At 46.0% G+C, this 17839-nt stretch overlaps 2 protein-coding genes and 2 non-coding genes across 4 annotated transcripts in view; 1 reads left to right on the forward strand and 3 right to left on the reverse strand.

The window, feature by feature from the left end:
• The window catches only part of LOC133570506 (uncharacterized), a 335786-nt gene extending 332967 nt beyond the window's left edge, over positions 1–2819 (forward strand). Inside the window, exon 3 of the mRNA XM_061923184.2 lies at positions 642–2819. Coding sequence (XP_061779168.2) covers positions 642–2374 — 1733 coding nt within the window. The 3' untranslated portion in view covers positions 2375–2819. The remainder of the gene's footprint in view (positions 1–641) is intronic.
• The window catches only part of LOC140680121 (uncharacterized), a 1112395-nt gene that overhangs the window by 865096 nt on the left and 229460 nt on the right, over positions 1–17839 (reverse strand). The window lies entirely within an intron of this gene.
• Positions 8808–8879, reverse strand: trnap-ugg (transfer RNA proline (anticodon UGG)). Its single transcript has one exon. It is a non-coding gene; the product is annotated as a tRNA-Pro (tRNA).
• On the reverse strand, positions 12034–12105 carry trnap-ugg (transfer RNA proline (anticodon UGG)). The gene has a single exon. It is a non-coding gene; the product is annotated as a tRNA-Pro (tRNA).

The raw sequence follows: 17839 nt of genomic DNA on the forward strand, positions 1-17839 counted from the left end.
CCTGGCCGAGATCTTCCTGCGAAAAGCAGATACGAGAAAAAAATCTAATTATGAAACGGAATAGATCCCTAAAAATTTGTTGAGTAATATCAAGGATTATCCGTCGGTGGCGTTCCCAGACATGTGGAACTATCTTGAGTTCCAGACGTCATTCTAAACCACAAATTGTGGTTAAGTCTCTTATCCAGTGGAAATCCTCGGTTACACTTACAAACGTTGCTTGGCGAGATAAATGAAGAAACCATACTTGGGGTTTATGGCACGTAGCAAAAGGAAATGCACTTTCAACCCACTGCACTCGCAGTGAGCGAACTCGACCACAAGGTAGCGCCATAGCAGAGCTAACAATACGGAATACAGATTTACAATGTAAACGACCTAATCTTTTCTCCAACTTTATACATCATACCTCAGGCAGAAGGGAATTTATGGCAATACAGATTTTAGGCCATATTGCCCACCCCTCGTAAAAAGTGGTCTTCTCTTCCTGTGAATGATGTTGTAAACAGCAGTGTGTTTGTTTTCAGGCCAATTCATACATTAACTTGTTATTTTAAGTACATGTAAACTTACTGAATGCCTCATGTGACTGAGCAAATCTGGACATTTCTCAAGCATGTTTGTCATTTTGTGTCCTGCAGACGTCTGTGAAGAACAACTTCTGCCTGAAAAACAGGAGAGTAGCTTCAGGATGTTGAAGGAGGATCCACCAAAGAGGAAGACCAGGCACCACGGACCCTCTGGCTTCTCCTTTTCCTCTTTGACACAGACCCTTCCCTGTAAAAAGGAAGAGGAAGACTCACTGACCCCCCACATTAAAGAGGAAGAGGAGGAACACAGCGTTAGTCAGGAAGTGACTGGTGTCCCTGTGAAGAGTGAAGATGATGAGGTCAAAGGTGAGAGTGAGGAGAAGAGAGAGGCGGAGCCTCCAAGCAGCAGCTCAACACAACACATGACAACAGAAGCTGATGGAGACCACTGTGGAGGATCACAAGCAGACAAGATCTTAGCTCCACTATCAGATAGTGAGGACACAACGTCACACTCTCCTGACACTGATGATGAAGACTCTAAAGATGATGCAACATGTCACACTGACAACACTCACTTCACATGTTCTCACTGTCACAAAACCTTTAATGACCATTGCAATATGAAAGTACACATGAAAACACACACTGGTGAAAAACCTTTTTCTTGTTCATTCTGTGGTAAAGGTTTTACACAAAAGCGATCTTTGAAAATACACATGAGAATACACACTGGTGAAAAACCCTTTTCCTGTTCAACCTGTGGTAAAGGTTTTACACAAAGTCAACATTTGAAAGGACACATGAGAACACACACTGGTGAAAATCCCTTTTCCTGTTCAACTTGTGGTAAAGGTTTTACACAAAGTCAACATTTGAAAGTACACGCGAGAATACACACTGGTGAAAAACCTTTTTCCTGTTCAACTTGTGGTAAAGGTTTTACACAAAGTCACAGTGTGAAAAGACACATGAGAACACACACTGGTGAAAAACCTTGTATCTGTTCAATCTGTAGTAAAAGTTTTACACAAAGTCAACATTTGAAAGGACACATGAGAGCACACACTAGTGAAAAACCATTTTCCTGTTCAACCTGTGGTAAAGGTTTTACACAGAGTCAAAATTTGAAAATACACATGAGAACACACACTGGTGAAAAACCTTTTTCCTGTTCAACTTGTGGTAAAGATTTTACACAAAGTCAACATTTGAAAGGACACATGAGAACACACACTGGTGAAAATCCCTTTTCCTGTTCAACTTGTGGTAAAGGTTTTACACAAAGTCAACATTTGAAAGTACACGCGAGAATACACACTGGTGAAAAACCTTTTTCCTGTTCAACTTGTGGTAAAGGTTTTACACAAAGTCACAGTGTGAAAAGACACATGAGAACACACACTGGTGAAAAACCTTGTATCTGTTCAATCTGTAGTAAAAGTTTTACACAAAGTCAACATTTGAAAGGACACATGAGAGCACACACTAGTGAAAAACCATTTTCCTGTTCAACCTGTGGTAAAGGTTTTACACAGAGTCAAAATTTGAAAATACACATGAGAACACACACTGGTGAAAAACCTTTTTCCTGTTCAACTTGTGGTAAAGAGTTTAGACAAAGTCAGAGTGTGAAAATGCACATGAAAAAACACACTGGTGAAAAACCTTTTTCTTGTTCAATCTGTGGTAAAGGTTTTACTAAAAGGCAATCTTTGAAAAGACACATGAGAAGACACCCAGGAGAGAAAGTGTTGAGTTGCAGTGTGTGTGGTGAAAGATTGTCTTCTAAGTACCAGTGTAAGAAACACAAGTGTGCTGGTGAGAACAGCAGCAGCAAATGAAACTGCAGGATTTGAAATAAACTGTCAAGACTTTAATGTTGACTTTCTAACAACATCAGCACATATAACATGTGTGACATCATTGTTGTTTGTGTAACTATCTTTTTAATATGCTCCTACATTTATAGATTAGATAGTTTGAAATATTGAAGTATTCCATATTTGTATTTCTACTTGGTAATGATCCCATAGATGATCACCTTTATATGATGTACATATGTACTGGTTCACATGTGAAACATCTTCTGGACCACTTCAGGAAGCATATTATTATTTACTTTATACATCATTTGAACACTTGTCTTTTATACCATTTTAAAATGTGTGACTTTATGAATTATTTGTTGGGTCTCTATATTCCATTTTATTAATGATCTTTATTACTCTCTTTTGTAATATGATGATTGTTTTATATGTATGTCCCCAGACCTTTATGCAATATAAATTTGAGAGAAAAAGGCTGAATTGTTTGTGGAAGGATGTTTATTTTTTAATTTTACAAACTTTTTAAACATCCCCAAAACAATATCAATATCAATCAAAGTTTGGAGTGTCAGGCACAAGCCAGTATTGTACATCATCCCACAGACATTTACTTTGCATACTGTAGGAGACAAATTTCCTCATTTGTTTATATTGTTTTTATTTTGTTTTCTCTAATTGATTGCTGGCCTCTGTTCATGCTGACATTCCTTTACGGCAGATTGCTCCGCCCACTTCCTCTTGAGAAACAGGAAGTGTTGACAGGGATGGGACCGTTGCTATGGTGCGGTTGCCATGGTAACGTCATTTAATTGGGTTCAGGTGGGAGCACTCGGGGCGATTGCATGGAGGACACAAACAGTTTTTGGCCGTGCGTGTGGTGACAATGTTCCATTCATACATGATGTTCTATAGCCTACATTTCATTTCCTTTTCATAGCTTCACATAAAGAGATTGTCATATCCAAACATATTAACACATTCAATCATTTGCACGCCTCAAACTAGTCAACACAGTCGCCCTCACTATCAGCTTAAAGGTAAAGGCTGTACAACTACCGTAACTCAACCTCTACTACTACCATAACTCAACTTAACTACTACCATAACTCAACCTGTACTACTACCATAAGTCAACTACTACCATAACTCAACCTGCACTACTACCATAAGTCAACTGAACTACTACCATAACTCAACCTGTACTACTACCATAAGTCAACTTAACTACTACCATAACTCAACCGTCCTGTACTACTATCATAAGTCAACTGAACTACTACCATAACTCAACCTGTACTACTACCATAAGTCAACTGAACTACTACCATAACTCAACCTGTACTACTACCATAAGTCAACTTAACTACTACCATAACTCAACCTGTACTACTACCATAAGTCAACTTAACTACTACCCACACAGCAGAAGACTCCTATGCGGATCCGCCTTCAAGTCGCCCAACCCGCGTTACTGTCACATTCGTTTTGGCTCCGCCTATAGGATCCGCTCCGCCTCTGAAAATTGTACGGTCAGACAGCGGATCCTGAGCGGACCCGTGTCTGATTCGCGTACGCGGACGCGCAAACTAAACCGGCGCGCGCCGCCTAGAGTATAGGCTCCGCCTACACGGATACTGAGCGACCAATGTCTGCACCCGCGGACGTGGACGCGCCTACTGGTGTGTACGCGCATGAGCCAAGATCGATCATTTGTGGACTTTCTTTGCTGGAACACGAACGTAAGTATAGATTTATTGATTTATTGCTAGATTCACAGTAAAGATCGGCCTTTGTGTTTCCATCATCATTTATGTATGATTGTAATGACGTTGTTTGATATTAGGACTAGCAGTAAAACTTTATATTCTGTAAAAAAAGGCTATTTTGTTTAAAATGGAATAGCAATGTTTTCATCCAATCACAGCCAGGACCTTGGCCATAGGCTCGGCCAATCAATGACTTGCAGGCTGGTGGACTGGCGAATGACAGGAGAGGAGGGGCGGGACAAGGAGAGAGAGGGAAAACAGAAATGGGCGAAGATGGCAGCGTCCGTCCTCGTTAGGGAGGGAAAAGAGTTTTTTACTCAAGTATATGACTAACCGTCGTCAACGTGGGAGTCTCGTCACGTCAGAGAAGGACGACGCCAGCCTGTTGACTGCTGCAGTACGGACGTGTTTGTGGCTAACTTTATATTCTGTGAAAAAAAAAAAGCTATTTTATTTCAAATGGAATAGCAATTTCGGCAGAATATGTTATGGTAGTTAAGTAAAGTTTCTTTGCTGTGTATTTTTCTTGATGCGACGCTCGGAACTGGTAAGTCACGTTTTTTATGTCTCATCTCCTTTTATTTTTTTAATAAACTTTTTGGTTGTCGCTCTTAAAGTATTCTATAAGAATGCACACTGTCTTGTGACTTGTTGATAAGCATGTGGGTTAAATTCCGAGCTTAGGGTGTTAAATTGTTGTAAAAAACAGACTTTTATATGCTAAATGCTGCCGCTAGCACAAAGCTAACCACGTGGATTAGCTTAATGGTAGCTGTTTCTGGTCTGGTGAGTTTGCGCACGGGCCAAAAACTCCGCTGCTGCTGTGGACTGTGTGTGACGCCCTGTTTTTGTTTCCATTCAAAAAAAGAAAAGGTGAATAAATCCTCCACGACTCAACTCCTGTGTGTGCATCACTATAAAAGACACAACGCAGAACAGTGACTGTTACATATATAATGTATCATGTAAAGAGTCTGTCTGCAATCTTTATAATTAAAATGAATGAATTACAAATTATTTTAATCACTGTTTACATCAGTTCAGACAACTAATGTATTTTGCGCCTGTTCACAATTTCTTATGCGACTGTATGGAACTTGGCCCCATCTTCTATTTTGTGTGTTTTGCAGCATCATCTACTGCCTGGATTTTTGCCTACAACTGCTCCTGCTGCGTTCGCTTAATCAAGTAAGATACTTTCTGGTTTGTTAAAATGTAATGTTGCTTACACATTTTTCTAGCAGCTCTTGGCCTATTCAGGGGGCCGAATCAAGAAGTGCACCCACAATTTAACGTTGCCCTATATCTTGTCTAGTTTGTAGCAATGAAACAGACAACACCACCATTTAACTATGTATTTATTTAAATAGAACATTAGAAACAATGATCAATGATAAACTTTACTGTATTTTCTTGTCTTTTAGCGCAAACATGAATAGAAAGACTGTACCTGTCTCTTTATCAACCTTAAGACAAAGGACACGTGTAGACGTTCAACAAAGGCTTCATCATTGTGGTATGCAAATTCATAAATTTCTTGTTTAAAAACAACGTCATAGTTGCTTCTCTTTCTGCTTGGAATAACCTATTCTGTCTATGTTCTGACCAGGTCTCTTGTAAGAGAGAGACCTGATACATCATCATCAATAATAATAATATTCTGTTCAGCTGTACAGCTAATTTGAAACTCATGTTAATTTTAACATATTCAATTTTATACAACTATAAAGACACATTAAAATAATGCAACAATATCGAAACGGCTGCAACACCTCAGACCTGCAATCTGAGGCAGAGAATGAGGTTGAGCTGCCAGAAAAAAGGAACAGGTAGCCAGTGTAAGTGTGTTCTGTCTTGTTTTTGTCATGTTTCTATAGTAATAGGAAGGAGCCTGGATCCAGCCTGGCCTACAGGCCAACATGGCGAGGGGGAAGATTGGCCCACAACATTTCCTGCTCTGGTGAGCAATAACTGACAAATACCGGATGGTCATTCTGTGCCACAGATTTTGGAAACAATTCAAATTCACAACCAATCACATATTTTCTTCAAACTTTGTCAATAACTTTTGTCATTAACTAAGGTCAGTAGCTAATGTCAGGATTATGAGTAATGAGGATAAACACTGAAACATGATACATTTTATACTGCTGTTTGTCAACAGTGGCTGAGGTCCAGATCCTTAGCCTGCTGGAAACTATTAAACACACCCAAGACCGAAGGTCAACTTCTTAACCAGCAGTTTGACCATGAAGTTGAAATGCCGGCCAATATCCAGTTTCCACTGGAACAGTTGGAGGCAGTGGAGGCAATTTTGAATGAACCATCAAATGGCCCAGCTCGACAAAGAGTGGTGAAGTTTCTTACTTAATATGAATGGTGCCATTAGGTTTATTGATTGTCCGTGATTATGCAAATATTCTATTGAATCAGCCCTGACAACCAGGCCTGTCCTGAACCGCCTTTTCCCAGTGGCAAGATTATGTCAGTGAGCCACAATCTGCCTGGTTTGACATCGTGTGTAAAGGTAGCATAGGTCCATGAGCCAAGAGAACAGGTTCTGTTTTTTTTACATTTCTGGACGCTTTCAACATGAACAAAAACATTTTAAATGCAACTTAAGCTTAAGAATGTTTATCTGTTTGTTTAAAGAGATGTCTTTGCCTTTTAGATTTCTTCTTTGGCCACCATTGGAGGCCAGGATGTGAAGCGGGTGACCTGGAACATCCTGGGCAGGATGTTCACAGATGACGTTTCAGATCAGATCAATTGGAAGGGTGTCAACAACAAAAAGGCCTTTAGCAGAATGGCAACAAAGACCTTGCTTTTCAGTAAGTATATCATTCAAAGTAATATTACATACGTTCAAAGTCAAAAGTGGGGGCAGCCTTAAAAATCGTAGCAACCATCATACCTGTAGCTGCTCCCAAACTTATTCTCTTGGTCAGACTAACGTAACGCTTCAACTGATGTTTGTCGACTTCCTTTATTGCGTTTCTTCGCATTCATTATTATTTTTTAAAGAAAGAAACAGCCTACCTGGCAGCTTTGTGTGATTAGAGTAACCATTGCTACATTTTCTTGTTACATTTCACCTGTTTGCTCTTAAATACCACTTTTAATGTTATTTATTTTTTTCAATCGTATTTTCAAAATGTGCCGTGGGGCCGTTCAAAAATGACCTGCGGGCCGCAAATGGCCCCCGGGCCGTACTTTGGACACCCCTGGCCTACACGAATACAAACATAGAATGATAGTACAAATATAATAAGAAAACAATGTCAACTTCCTAAAGTTGGGTTATGGATATTTATTTATGCCCCCCGCCGCCGTCATCCAACAGAATCAAACAAACATGACAAAACCACACAGATTTATCCACATACAGTACTCTGATCAAGGAACCAAATAATGATATTGTTTGAACATTTTGGATTGTTTCTTTTTCAAATGTAATCTCCTTAATACCTAGAGCCAGATGAGGTGGTTCGGGCATCTGGTCAGGATGCCACCCGAACGCCTCCCTAGGGAGGTGTTTCGGGCACGTCCGACCGGTAGGAGGCCACGGGGAAGACACAGGACACGTTGGGAAGACTATCTCTCCCGGCTGGCCTGGGAACGCCTCGGGATCCCCCAGGAGGAGCTGGACGAAGTGGCTGGGGAGAGGGAAGTCTGGGCTTCCCTGCTGAGGCTGCTGCCCCTGTGACCCGACCTCGGATAAGCGGAAGAAGATGGATGGATGGGATATTTTGTATTATGTAAGCATACTTGGCTTTGGATGCTACATACCATAAACATAAACATATCTGTCTTGTAATCTTGTTTGATTACAGGTGCTGTGAGAAAAAATGTGGTGACAAGGTCAGCCACGGAGGCTGAGGTCACCAAACACGCCATCAGGTGGTTCAACCTGGTGGCGGATCGGGCAACCAGGAGACGAGTCCCGCCTCCACCTCCTCAGGAGGAATAGAAATGTATCAATTAAACAATCTTTTATTGAACTTCTTGTCATTCACCAGTTACCGGTATTCATTTTCTGATATGTTAGCTGTGCATGGAGCAGCATTTCGTTGAAGTTGTAGCCTAACAGATTAAATATGTATATTTACTATATTTACTATTTATATATATTTAAATATTATATATTTACTTTATAGAGTGAATTGACCATTTTCTGTTTCTGCCTATTGACAATGTTGTTAGTTTAAAAATACAAGGCAATGCATATGTAAGCCTATATTGCTGTGGTAGGGCTTAGTGAATTTTTTAGTTTCCTATTTTATCCTACAGCAAGAACAGAAGGGATTTTGAAAATAAGATAAACGGGTCCAAAACGGACCAGGGTTTTTATGAGTCCGTTGCTAGGTTAGGTTTTGATCATGGATGCGGAGCAGATCCACCTCGGCGCCACGGCGGCTCGGCGCCATGCCTCCGTTGCGGATCTATTCCTGAGAGCAAGTGGACGTCGATACGGGTCCGTTTCGCGGGTCCGTTCCGGAAAGAGCGATACCTCCGCGGGGGATCCGCCGCGGAGTCTTTTTGCTGTGTGGGTACAAGCTCTGTCCTAAAACAATTAGAGCTTGTAAATTGAGCTACCACTGTATTTCATTTTATAATTTTCATGGATCCCTTGAGTGTGTGCAGTTTGGAAAATTAAGCTAAGAGTTTAAAATCACTGTTAAAGGCTTGTCCAGGAATTGAACCCGGTACCTCTCGCACCCAAAGCGAGAATCATACCACTAGACCAACAAGCCTCGAAAAATCTAGTTTCATCAAAAATGTTCATGACTTGTGAGATTTTAACAGGGAAATCATTCTGAAACTGGGTTAGTATATTGCACTTTTACCACTAATTTAAAGGTATGGCTATTTTCCTGCAAAAAAGAACTAAAGGTTACAAGCTCTGAACCTCTTGCACCCTAAGCAAGAATCATACAACTCGACCAACATGCACCGCAAAAACATGTTTCAACAAAAAGTCTTATGAATTGTGAGATTTTAACAGGGAAATCATTCTCAAACTGGGTTAGTATATTGCACTTTTACCACTAATTTAAAGGTATGGCTATTTTCCTGCAAAAAAGAACTAAGGGTTACAAGCTCTGTCCTAAAACAATTAGAGCTTGTAAATTGAGCTACCACTGTATTTGATTTTATACATTTTCATTGATCCCTTTAGTGTGTGCAGTTTGGAAAATGTAGCTAAGACTTCAAAATCACTGTTAAGGGCTTGTCCAGGAATTGAACCCGGGACCTCTCGCACCCAAAGCGAGAATCATACCACTAGACCTATGGCAAATGTTACCAAATTCTCAAAAAAGTTTATATTTTATCTGGGGAAACAACCTGTAACTGCACTTTTATTAACACAAATTTTGATTCACTACAATTTTCATGCATAAATGAACAAGAGCTTTTTCAGTAATTGAACCCCAAACCTCAGGCGAGAATCATACGACTAGACCAACAAGTTCTGACTTGTCATTTTGCAAGAATCTCAATAAATGTGACATGTTGATAGGGAACAATCTAAAACTAGGTTAGTATATTACACTTTTACCACTAATTTAAAGGTATGGCTATTTTCCGACATATACGCAAATTCACACCGGGAGAAAAAGTACTTGTATTGCTTCCAACCTCAAACTCCAAATTACTTGCAAAGTGGCAGGGACCCTTTGAGGTCGCACGGCAAGTGGGTGATGTCGATTATGAGGTTCGGCGCTCGGACCGACGCGGAGACACTCAGATCTACCATTTGAACCTGCTGAAGGCATGGAAAGAGGCGGAGCCTGTTTCCATGGTGACAGTAGTGGGGGAGGAGGAGGAGTTGGGGCCGGAGATCCCGCGCTCTGGCCCGGCCCCCCGGCTGTCCTGTGACGACCAGCTCACATCAGCGCAGAGGGCAGATGTGGCTGAGTTACAGCGGCGCTTCTCTGATGTGTTCTCCTCGCGGCCCGGTCGCACGGATCTCATCCGACATCATATTGAGACCAGCCCGGGGGTTACGGTGCGGTCTCGGCAATATCGGCTTCCCGAACACAAGCGCAAAGTAGTTCGGGAGAAATTAAAAACTATGCTTGAGTTGGGGGTGATAGAAGAATCCCACAGCGCGTGGTGCAGTCCCATTGTTCTGGTCGGGAAGAAGGATGGGACTGTGCGGTTCTGTGTGGATTACCGCAGGGTGAATGAACAATCACGGTTTGACGCGTACCCAATGTCTCGGGTCGACGAGCTCCTGGATCGGCTAGGCACTGCTCAATTTTTCACGACACTGGATTTGACCAAGGGCTACTGGCAGATTCCCTTGTCACCAGAGTCCCGAGAAAAAACGGCCTTTTGCACTCCGTACGGTTTGTACCAATTTGTGACACTTCCGTTTGGCTTGTTCGGTGCGCCCGCCACGTTCCAGCGTCTCATGGACCGAGTGCTGCGCCCCCACGCTGCATACGCGGCTGCCTACGCGGCTGCCTACCTGGATGATGTCATCATCCAGAGTAGCAGCTGGGAACAACACGTGCGGCGGGTGGGGGCGGTGCTCGAGTCCCTGAGGTGGGCGGGACTCACCGCCAACCCGGCGAAGTGCGCGGTTGGCCTGAGGGAGGTACAGTATCTGGGGTACCACTTGGGAGGGGGACAGGTGCGGCCGCAGGTAGACAAAACAGCGGCAATCGCGGCCTGTCCATCCCCCAAGACAAAAAAAGAGGTGAGGCAGTTTTTGGGACTGGCGGGCTATTACCGGCGGTTCATTCCCCGGTTTGCGGACTTAATCGGCCCACTGAATGACCTCACCCGAAAGGGTGCTCCAGAACTGGTCCAGTGGACGGAGCAGTGCCAGCGGGGGTTTGAGAAGGTAAAAACAGCACTCTGCGAGGAGCCGGTGCTGCACATGCCTAATTTTGACATCCCTTTCTGTCTGCAGGCGGACGCGTCGGGCCGGGGACTGGGGGCGGTGCTGTCTCAGCGGGTGGGGGACGTCGACCGCCCCGTGCTGTATATCAGCCGGAAACTCTCGGACCGGGAGGCAAGGTACAGCACGGTGGAGAGGGATGCCTTGCCATCCGGTGGGCGGTCGGGGCCCTCCGCTACGACCTGTTGGGGCGTGCCTTCAGTCTCTGCTCAGACCACAAACCTCTCCAGTGGCTCCACCGCATGAAGGACGCCAACGCACGGATCACCCGGTGGTATCTGGCATTACAGCCCTATAACTTCCGGGTGGTCCACAGGCCGGGCGCGCAGATGGCCGTGGCCGATTTTCTCTCTCGGCCCGCTATAGGGGGTGGGGGGAGTGAGCGCGGCCGGACGGCTGCCCGGCCTCAAATCTGGCGGTGGAGGCATGTGGAGAGGGGCGTGGTTCGTGCGTTCCCTGCGGGCGGGGTGTGTGCGGAGGCCGGCCATGAAGCAGCAGACAGGTGAGTGGATGACTCAGCTGGAACGAGTTATCTAATCACCTGTTCCTTTATTAAGCAGCGTCGGAGACCATGAGGCGGAGGGACCTGGAAAGCAGATGAAAAGCCACGGAAGAGTGCTGAAAAGCCCGAAAAGAGAGACATTGTGAGGAGGAGGAGAGCTGAAAAGCCGACAGAGACTTGTGTGAGAATATAATTAAAATAATTGTAAAACGCCGACCCAAAGTGTTGTGCCCTTTCCTGGGGTCCCAGAAGAACCCGAGACAGAGACATCTTCACAGGAACAATCTAAAACTAGGTTAGTATATTGCACTTTTACCACTAATTTAAAGGTATGGCTATTTTCCTGCAAAAAAGAACTAAGGGTTACAAGCTCTGTCCTAAAACAATTAGAGCTTGTAAATTGAGCTACCACTGTATTTGATTTTATACATTTTCATTGATCCCTTTAGTGTGTGCAATTTGGAAAATGTAGCTAAGACTTCAAAATCACTGTTAAGGGCTTGTCCAGGAATTGAACCCGGGACCTCTCGCACCCAAAGCGAGAATCATACCACTAGACCAACAAGCCCCATGGCAAATGTTACCAAATTCTCAAAAAAGTTTATATTTTATCTGGGGAGACAACCTGTAACTGCACTTTTATTAACACAAATTTTGATTCACTACAGTTTTCATGCATAAATGAACAAGAGCTTGTTCAGTAATTGAACCCCAGACCTCAGGCGAGAATCATACGACTAGACCAACAAGTTCTGGCTTGTGATTTTGCAAGAATCTCAATAAATGTGACATGTTGATTGGGAACAATCTAAAACTAGGTTAGTGTATTACACTTTTACCACTAAGTTAAAGGTATGGCTATTTTCCTGCAAAAAAGAACTAAGGGTTACATCCTCTGTCCTAAAACAATTAGAGCTCGAAAATTGAGCTACCACTGTATTTGATTTTATACATTTTCATTGATCCCTTCATTGTGTGCAGTTTGAAAAATTAAGCAAAGAGTTTTAAATCACTGTTAAGGGCTTGTCCAGGAATTGAACCTGGGACCTTTCGCACCCTAAGCAAGAATCATACCACTAGACCAGGGGTCGGCAACCCGCGGCTCCGGAGCCGCATGCGGCTCTTTGATCACTCTGATGCGGCTCAGCAGCTTACTTGCTGAACCCCCCAATTTTCCCGTGAGACTTCCGGATTTCAGTGCCTCTCGCAGAAAACTCCCGGGATTAAGATTCACCGACTTTCACCCTTACAGCTATAATAAGGGCGTGCCATGATGGTACAACATTTAGCGCCCTCTACAATCTGTATTAACAGCGTGCCAGCCCAACCACTTGTTATACTGGACTCTTACTATTATGTTGGATCCACTATGGACTGGACTCTCACAATATTATGTCAGACCCACTCGACATCCATTGCTTTCGGTCTCCCCTAGGGGGGGGGGGGGGTTACCCACATATGCGGTCCTCTCCAAGGTTTCTCATAGTCATTCACATCGACGTCCCACTGGGGTGAGTTTTTCCTTGCCCGTATGTGGGCTTTGTACCGAGGATGTCGTTGTGGCTTGTGCAGCCCTTTGAGACACTTGTGATTTAGGGCTATATAAATAAAGATTGATTGATTGATTGATTGATACAATATACATCTTCTGCTTGCACACGTACGTGACAGCAATCATACTTGGTCAACAACCACACAGGTTACACTGACGGTGACCATATAAAACAACTTTAACACTCTTACTAATAATGCGCCACACTTTGAACCCACACCAAACAAGAATGACAAACACATTTCAGGAGAACATCTGCACCTTAACACAACATAAACACAACAGAACAAACACCCAGAATCCCATGCAGCCCTGACTCTTCCGGGCTACATTATACACCCCTGCTACCACCAAACCCCGCCCCGACCCCAACCCTGCTCCCTCACACATCAAACCCCCCCCCTCCCCTCATACAACGTGTGGCTGATCAGGCACGCCGGTTGTAGTGGGTGCTATATGCTGTACCATCACGGCACGCATGACGCTGACAAGCGCCATTCATTTAAAACCCGCGGGCCGCACCAGCTTTCAAATTCCATATTAAGGTGTGGGCAGCGTGTCTGAGACCCCTGGTTTATACATAGCACAAAGCAAAAAAAAAACTTTGTATGCAGTGTTATTTCATTTAAAATTTCAAAAAAAATTTGCGGCTCCCATTGTTTTCTGTAATTTGTGAAACTGGTCTCGAAGCTCGAAGACCTCTATGAAGAAAACAAACATGGAACCCAGATTTCCCTTGCCCGGACGTGGGTCACCGGGGCCCCCCTCTGGAGCCAGGCCCGGAGGTGGGGCTCGATGGCGAGCGCCTGGTGGCCGGGCCTGTCCCCATGGGGCCCAGCCGGGCACAGCCCGAAGAGGCAACGTGGGTCCCCCCTCCAATGAGCTCACCACCCATAGCAGGGGTCATAGAGGTCGGGTGCGATGTGAGCTGGGCGGCAGCTGATGGCAGGGCACTTGGCGGTCCGATCCTCGGCTACAGAAGCTACCTCTTGGGACGTGGAACGTCACCTCGCTGGGGGGGAAGGAGCCTGAGCTAGTGCGCGAGGTGGAGAAGTTCCGGCTAGATATAGTCGGACTCACTTCGACGCACAGGAAGGGCTCTGGAACCAGTTCTCTCGAAGGGGCTGGACTCTCTTCCACTCTGGCGTTGCCGGCAGTGAGAGGCGACGGGCTGGGGTGGCAATTCTTGTTGCCCCCCGGCTCAGAGCCTGTACGTTGGAGTTCAACCCGGTGGACGAGAGGGTAGCTTCCCTCCGCCTTCGGGTGGGGGAACGGGTCCTGACTGTGGTTTGCGCTTACGCGCCAAACCGCAGCTCAGAATACCCACCCTTTTTGGATTCACTCGAGGGAGTACTTGAGAGTGCTCCCCCGGGTGATTCCCTCGTTCTACTGGGGGACTTCAATGCTCATGTTGGCAGCGACAGTGAAACCTGGAGAGGCGTGATTGGGAAGAATGGCTGCCCGGATCTGAACCCAAGCGGTGTTTTGTTATTGGACTTTTGTGCCCGTCACAGATTGTCCATAACAAACACCATGTTCAAACATAAGGGTGTCCATATGTGTACTTGGCACCAGGACACCCTAGGCCGCAGTTCCATGATCGACTTTGTAGTTGTGTCATCGGATTTGCGGCCTCATGTTTTGGACACTCGGGTGAAGAGAGGGGCGGAGCTTTCTACCGATCACCACCTGGTGGTGAGTTGGCTGCGATGGTGGGGGAGGATGCCGGACAGACCTGGCAGGCCCAAACGCATTGTGAGGGTTTGCTGGGAACGTCTGGCAGAGTCTCCTGTCAGAGAGAGTTTCAATTCCCACCTCCGGAAGAACTTTGAACATGTCACAAGGGAGGTGCTGGACATTGAGTCCGAATGGACCATGTTCCGCGCCTCTATTTTCGAGGCGGCTGATTGGAGCTGTGGCCGCAAGGTAGTTGGTACTTGTCGTGGCGGTAATCCTAGAACCCGTTGGTGGACACCGGCGGTGAGGGATGCCATCAAGCTGAAGAAGGAGTCCTATCGGGTTCTTTTGGCTCATAGGACTCCTGAGGCAGCAGACAAGTACCGACAGGCCAAGCGGTGTGCGGCTTCAGCGGTCGCAGAGGCAAAAACTCGGACATGGGAGGAGTTCGGTGAGGCCATGGAAAACGACTTCCGGACGGCTTCGAAGCAATTCTGGACCACCATCCGCCGCCTCAGGAAGGGGAAGCAGTGCACTATCAACACCGTGTATGGCCAGGATGGTGTTCTGCTGACCTCGACTGCGGATGTTGTGGATCGGTGGAGGGAATACTTCGAAGACCTCCTCAATCCCACCAACACGTCTTCCTATGAGGAAGCAGTGCCTGGGGAGTCTGTGGTGGGCTCTCCTATTTCTGGGGCTGAGGTTGCTGAGGTAGTTAAAAAGCTCCTCAGTGGCAAGGCCCCGGGGGTAGATGAGATCTGCCCGGAGTTCCTTAAGGCTCTGGATGCTGTGGGGCTGTCTTGGTTGACAAGACTCTGCAGCATCGCGTGGACATCGGGGGCGGTACCACTGGATTGGCAGACCGGGGTGGTGGTTCCTCTCTTTAAGAAGGGGAACCGGAGGGTGCGTTCTAACTATCGTGGGATAACACTCCTCAGCCTTCCCGGTAAGGTCTATTCAGGTGTTCTGGAGAGGAGGCTACGCCGGATAGTCGAACCTCGGATTCAGGAGGAACAGTGTGGTTTTCGTCCTGGTCGTGGAACTGTGGACCAGCTCTATACTCTCGGCAGGGTCCTTGAGGGTGCATGGGAGTTTGCCCAACCAGTCTACATGTGTTTTGTGGACTTGGAGAAGGCATTCGACCGTGTCCCTCTGGAAGTCCTGTGGGGAGTGCTCGGAGAGTATGGGGTATCGGAGTGTCTGATTGTGGCAGTCCGCTCCCTGTATGATCAGTGCCAGAGCTTGGTCCGCATTGCCGGTAGTAAGTCGGACACGTTTCCAGTGAGGGTTGGACTCCGCCAAGGCTGCCCATTGTCACCGATTCTGTTCATAACTTTTATAGACAGAATTTCTAGGCGCAGTCAAGGCGTTGAGGGGATCTGGTTTGGCGGCTGCAGGATTAGGTCTCTGCTTTTTGCAGATGATGTGGTCCTGATGGCTTCATCTGGCCAGGATCTTCAGCTCTCACTGGATCGGTTCGCAGCTGAGTGTGAAGCGACTGGGATGAGAATCAGCACCTCCAAGTCCGAGTCCATGGTTCTCGCCCGGAAAAGGGTGGAGTGCCATCTCCGGGTTGGGGAGGAGATCTTGCCCCAAGTGGAGGAGTTCAAGTACCTCGGAGTCTTGTTCACGAGTTAGGGAAGAGTGGATCGTGAGATCGACAGGCGGATTGGTGTGGCGTCTTCAGTAATGCGGACGCTGTATCGATCCGTTGTGGTGCAGAAGGAGCTGAGCCGGAAGGCAAAGCTCTCAATTTACCGGTCGATCTACGTTCCCATCCTCACCTATGGTCATGAGCTTTGGGTTATGACCGAAAGGACAAGATCACGGGTACAAGCGGCCGAAATGAGTTTCTTCCGCCGGGTGGCGGGGCTCTCCCTTAGAGATAGGGTGAGAAGCTCTACCATCCGGGAGGAACTCAAAGTAAAGCCGCTGCTCCTCCACATCGAGAGGAGCCAGATGAGGTGGTTCGGGCATCTGGTCAGGATGCCACCCGAACGCCTCCCTAGGGAGGTGTTTAGGGCATGTCCGACCGGTAGGAGGCCGCGGGGAAGACCCAGGACACATTGGGAAGACTATGTCTCCCGGCTGGCCTGGGAACGCCTCGGGGTCCCACAGGAAGAGCTGGACGAAGTGGCTGGGGAGAGGGAAGTCTGGGCTTCCCTGCTTAGGCTGCTGCTCCCGCGACCCGACCTCGGATAAGCGGAAGAAGATGGATGGATGTGAAATTGGTCAAAATGGCTCTTTGACTGGTAAACGTTGCCGACCCCTGCACTAGACCAACAAGCCCCGAAAAATATCATTTTAGATAAAAATCTCATGAATTGTGAGATTTTAACAGGGAAATCATTCTGAAACTGGGTTAGTATACTGCACTCTTACCACTAATTTAAAGGGGAACATTATCACCAGACCTATGTAAGCGTCAATATATACCTTGATGTTGCAGAAAAAATACCATATATTTTTTTTACCGATTTCCGAACTCTAAATGGGTGAATTTTAGCGAATTAAACGCCTTTCTATTATTCGCTCTCGGAGCGATGACATCACAACGTGACGGCACATCGGAAGCAATTCGCCATTTTCTCACTTTCGTCGGTGTGTTGTCGGAGGGTGTAACAACACGAACAGGGACGGATTCAAGTTGCACCAGTGGCCCAAAGATGCGAAAGTGGCAAGAAATTGGACGAAATTTGTTCAAAATACGAGGGTGTGGGGAAAGCCGACAAAATGGTCAGTCGTTTGTTCCGCACACTTTACCGACGAAAGCTATGCTACGACAGAGATGGCAAGAATGTGTGGATATCCTGCGACACTCAAAGCAGATGCATTTCCAACCATAAAGTCAAAGAAATCTGCCGCCAGACCCCCATTGAATCTGCCGGAGTGTGTGAGCAATTCAGGGACAAAGGACCTCGCTAGCACGGCAAGCAATGGCGGCAGTTTGTTCCCGCAGACGCGCGAACTAAACCCCCTGGATGTCTTGGCTCACACCGTCCCTTATGCCACCGAAGATGATCAAGAGAAGAATATTGACCCTAGCTTCCCTGGCCTGCTGACATCAACT

This window comes from Nerophis lumbriciformis, linkage group LG28 (genome assembly GCF_033978685.3).
Source record: "Nerophis lumbriciformis linkage group LG28, RoL_Nlum_v2.1, whole genome shotgun sequence".
Lineage (NCBI taxonomy): Eukaryota > Metazoa > Chordata > Actinopteri > Syngnathiformes > Syngnathidae > Nerophis > Nerophis lumbriciformis.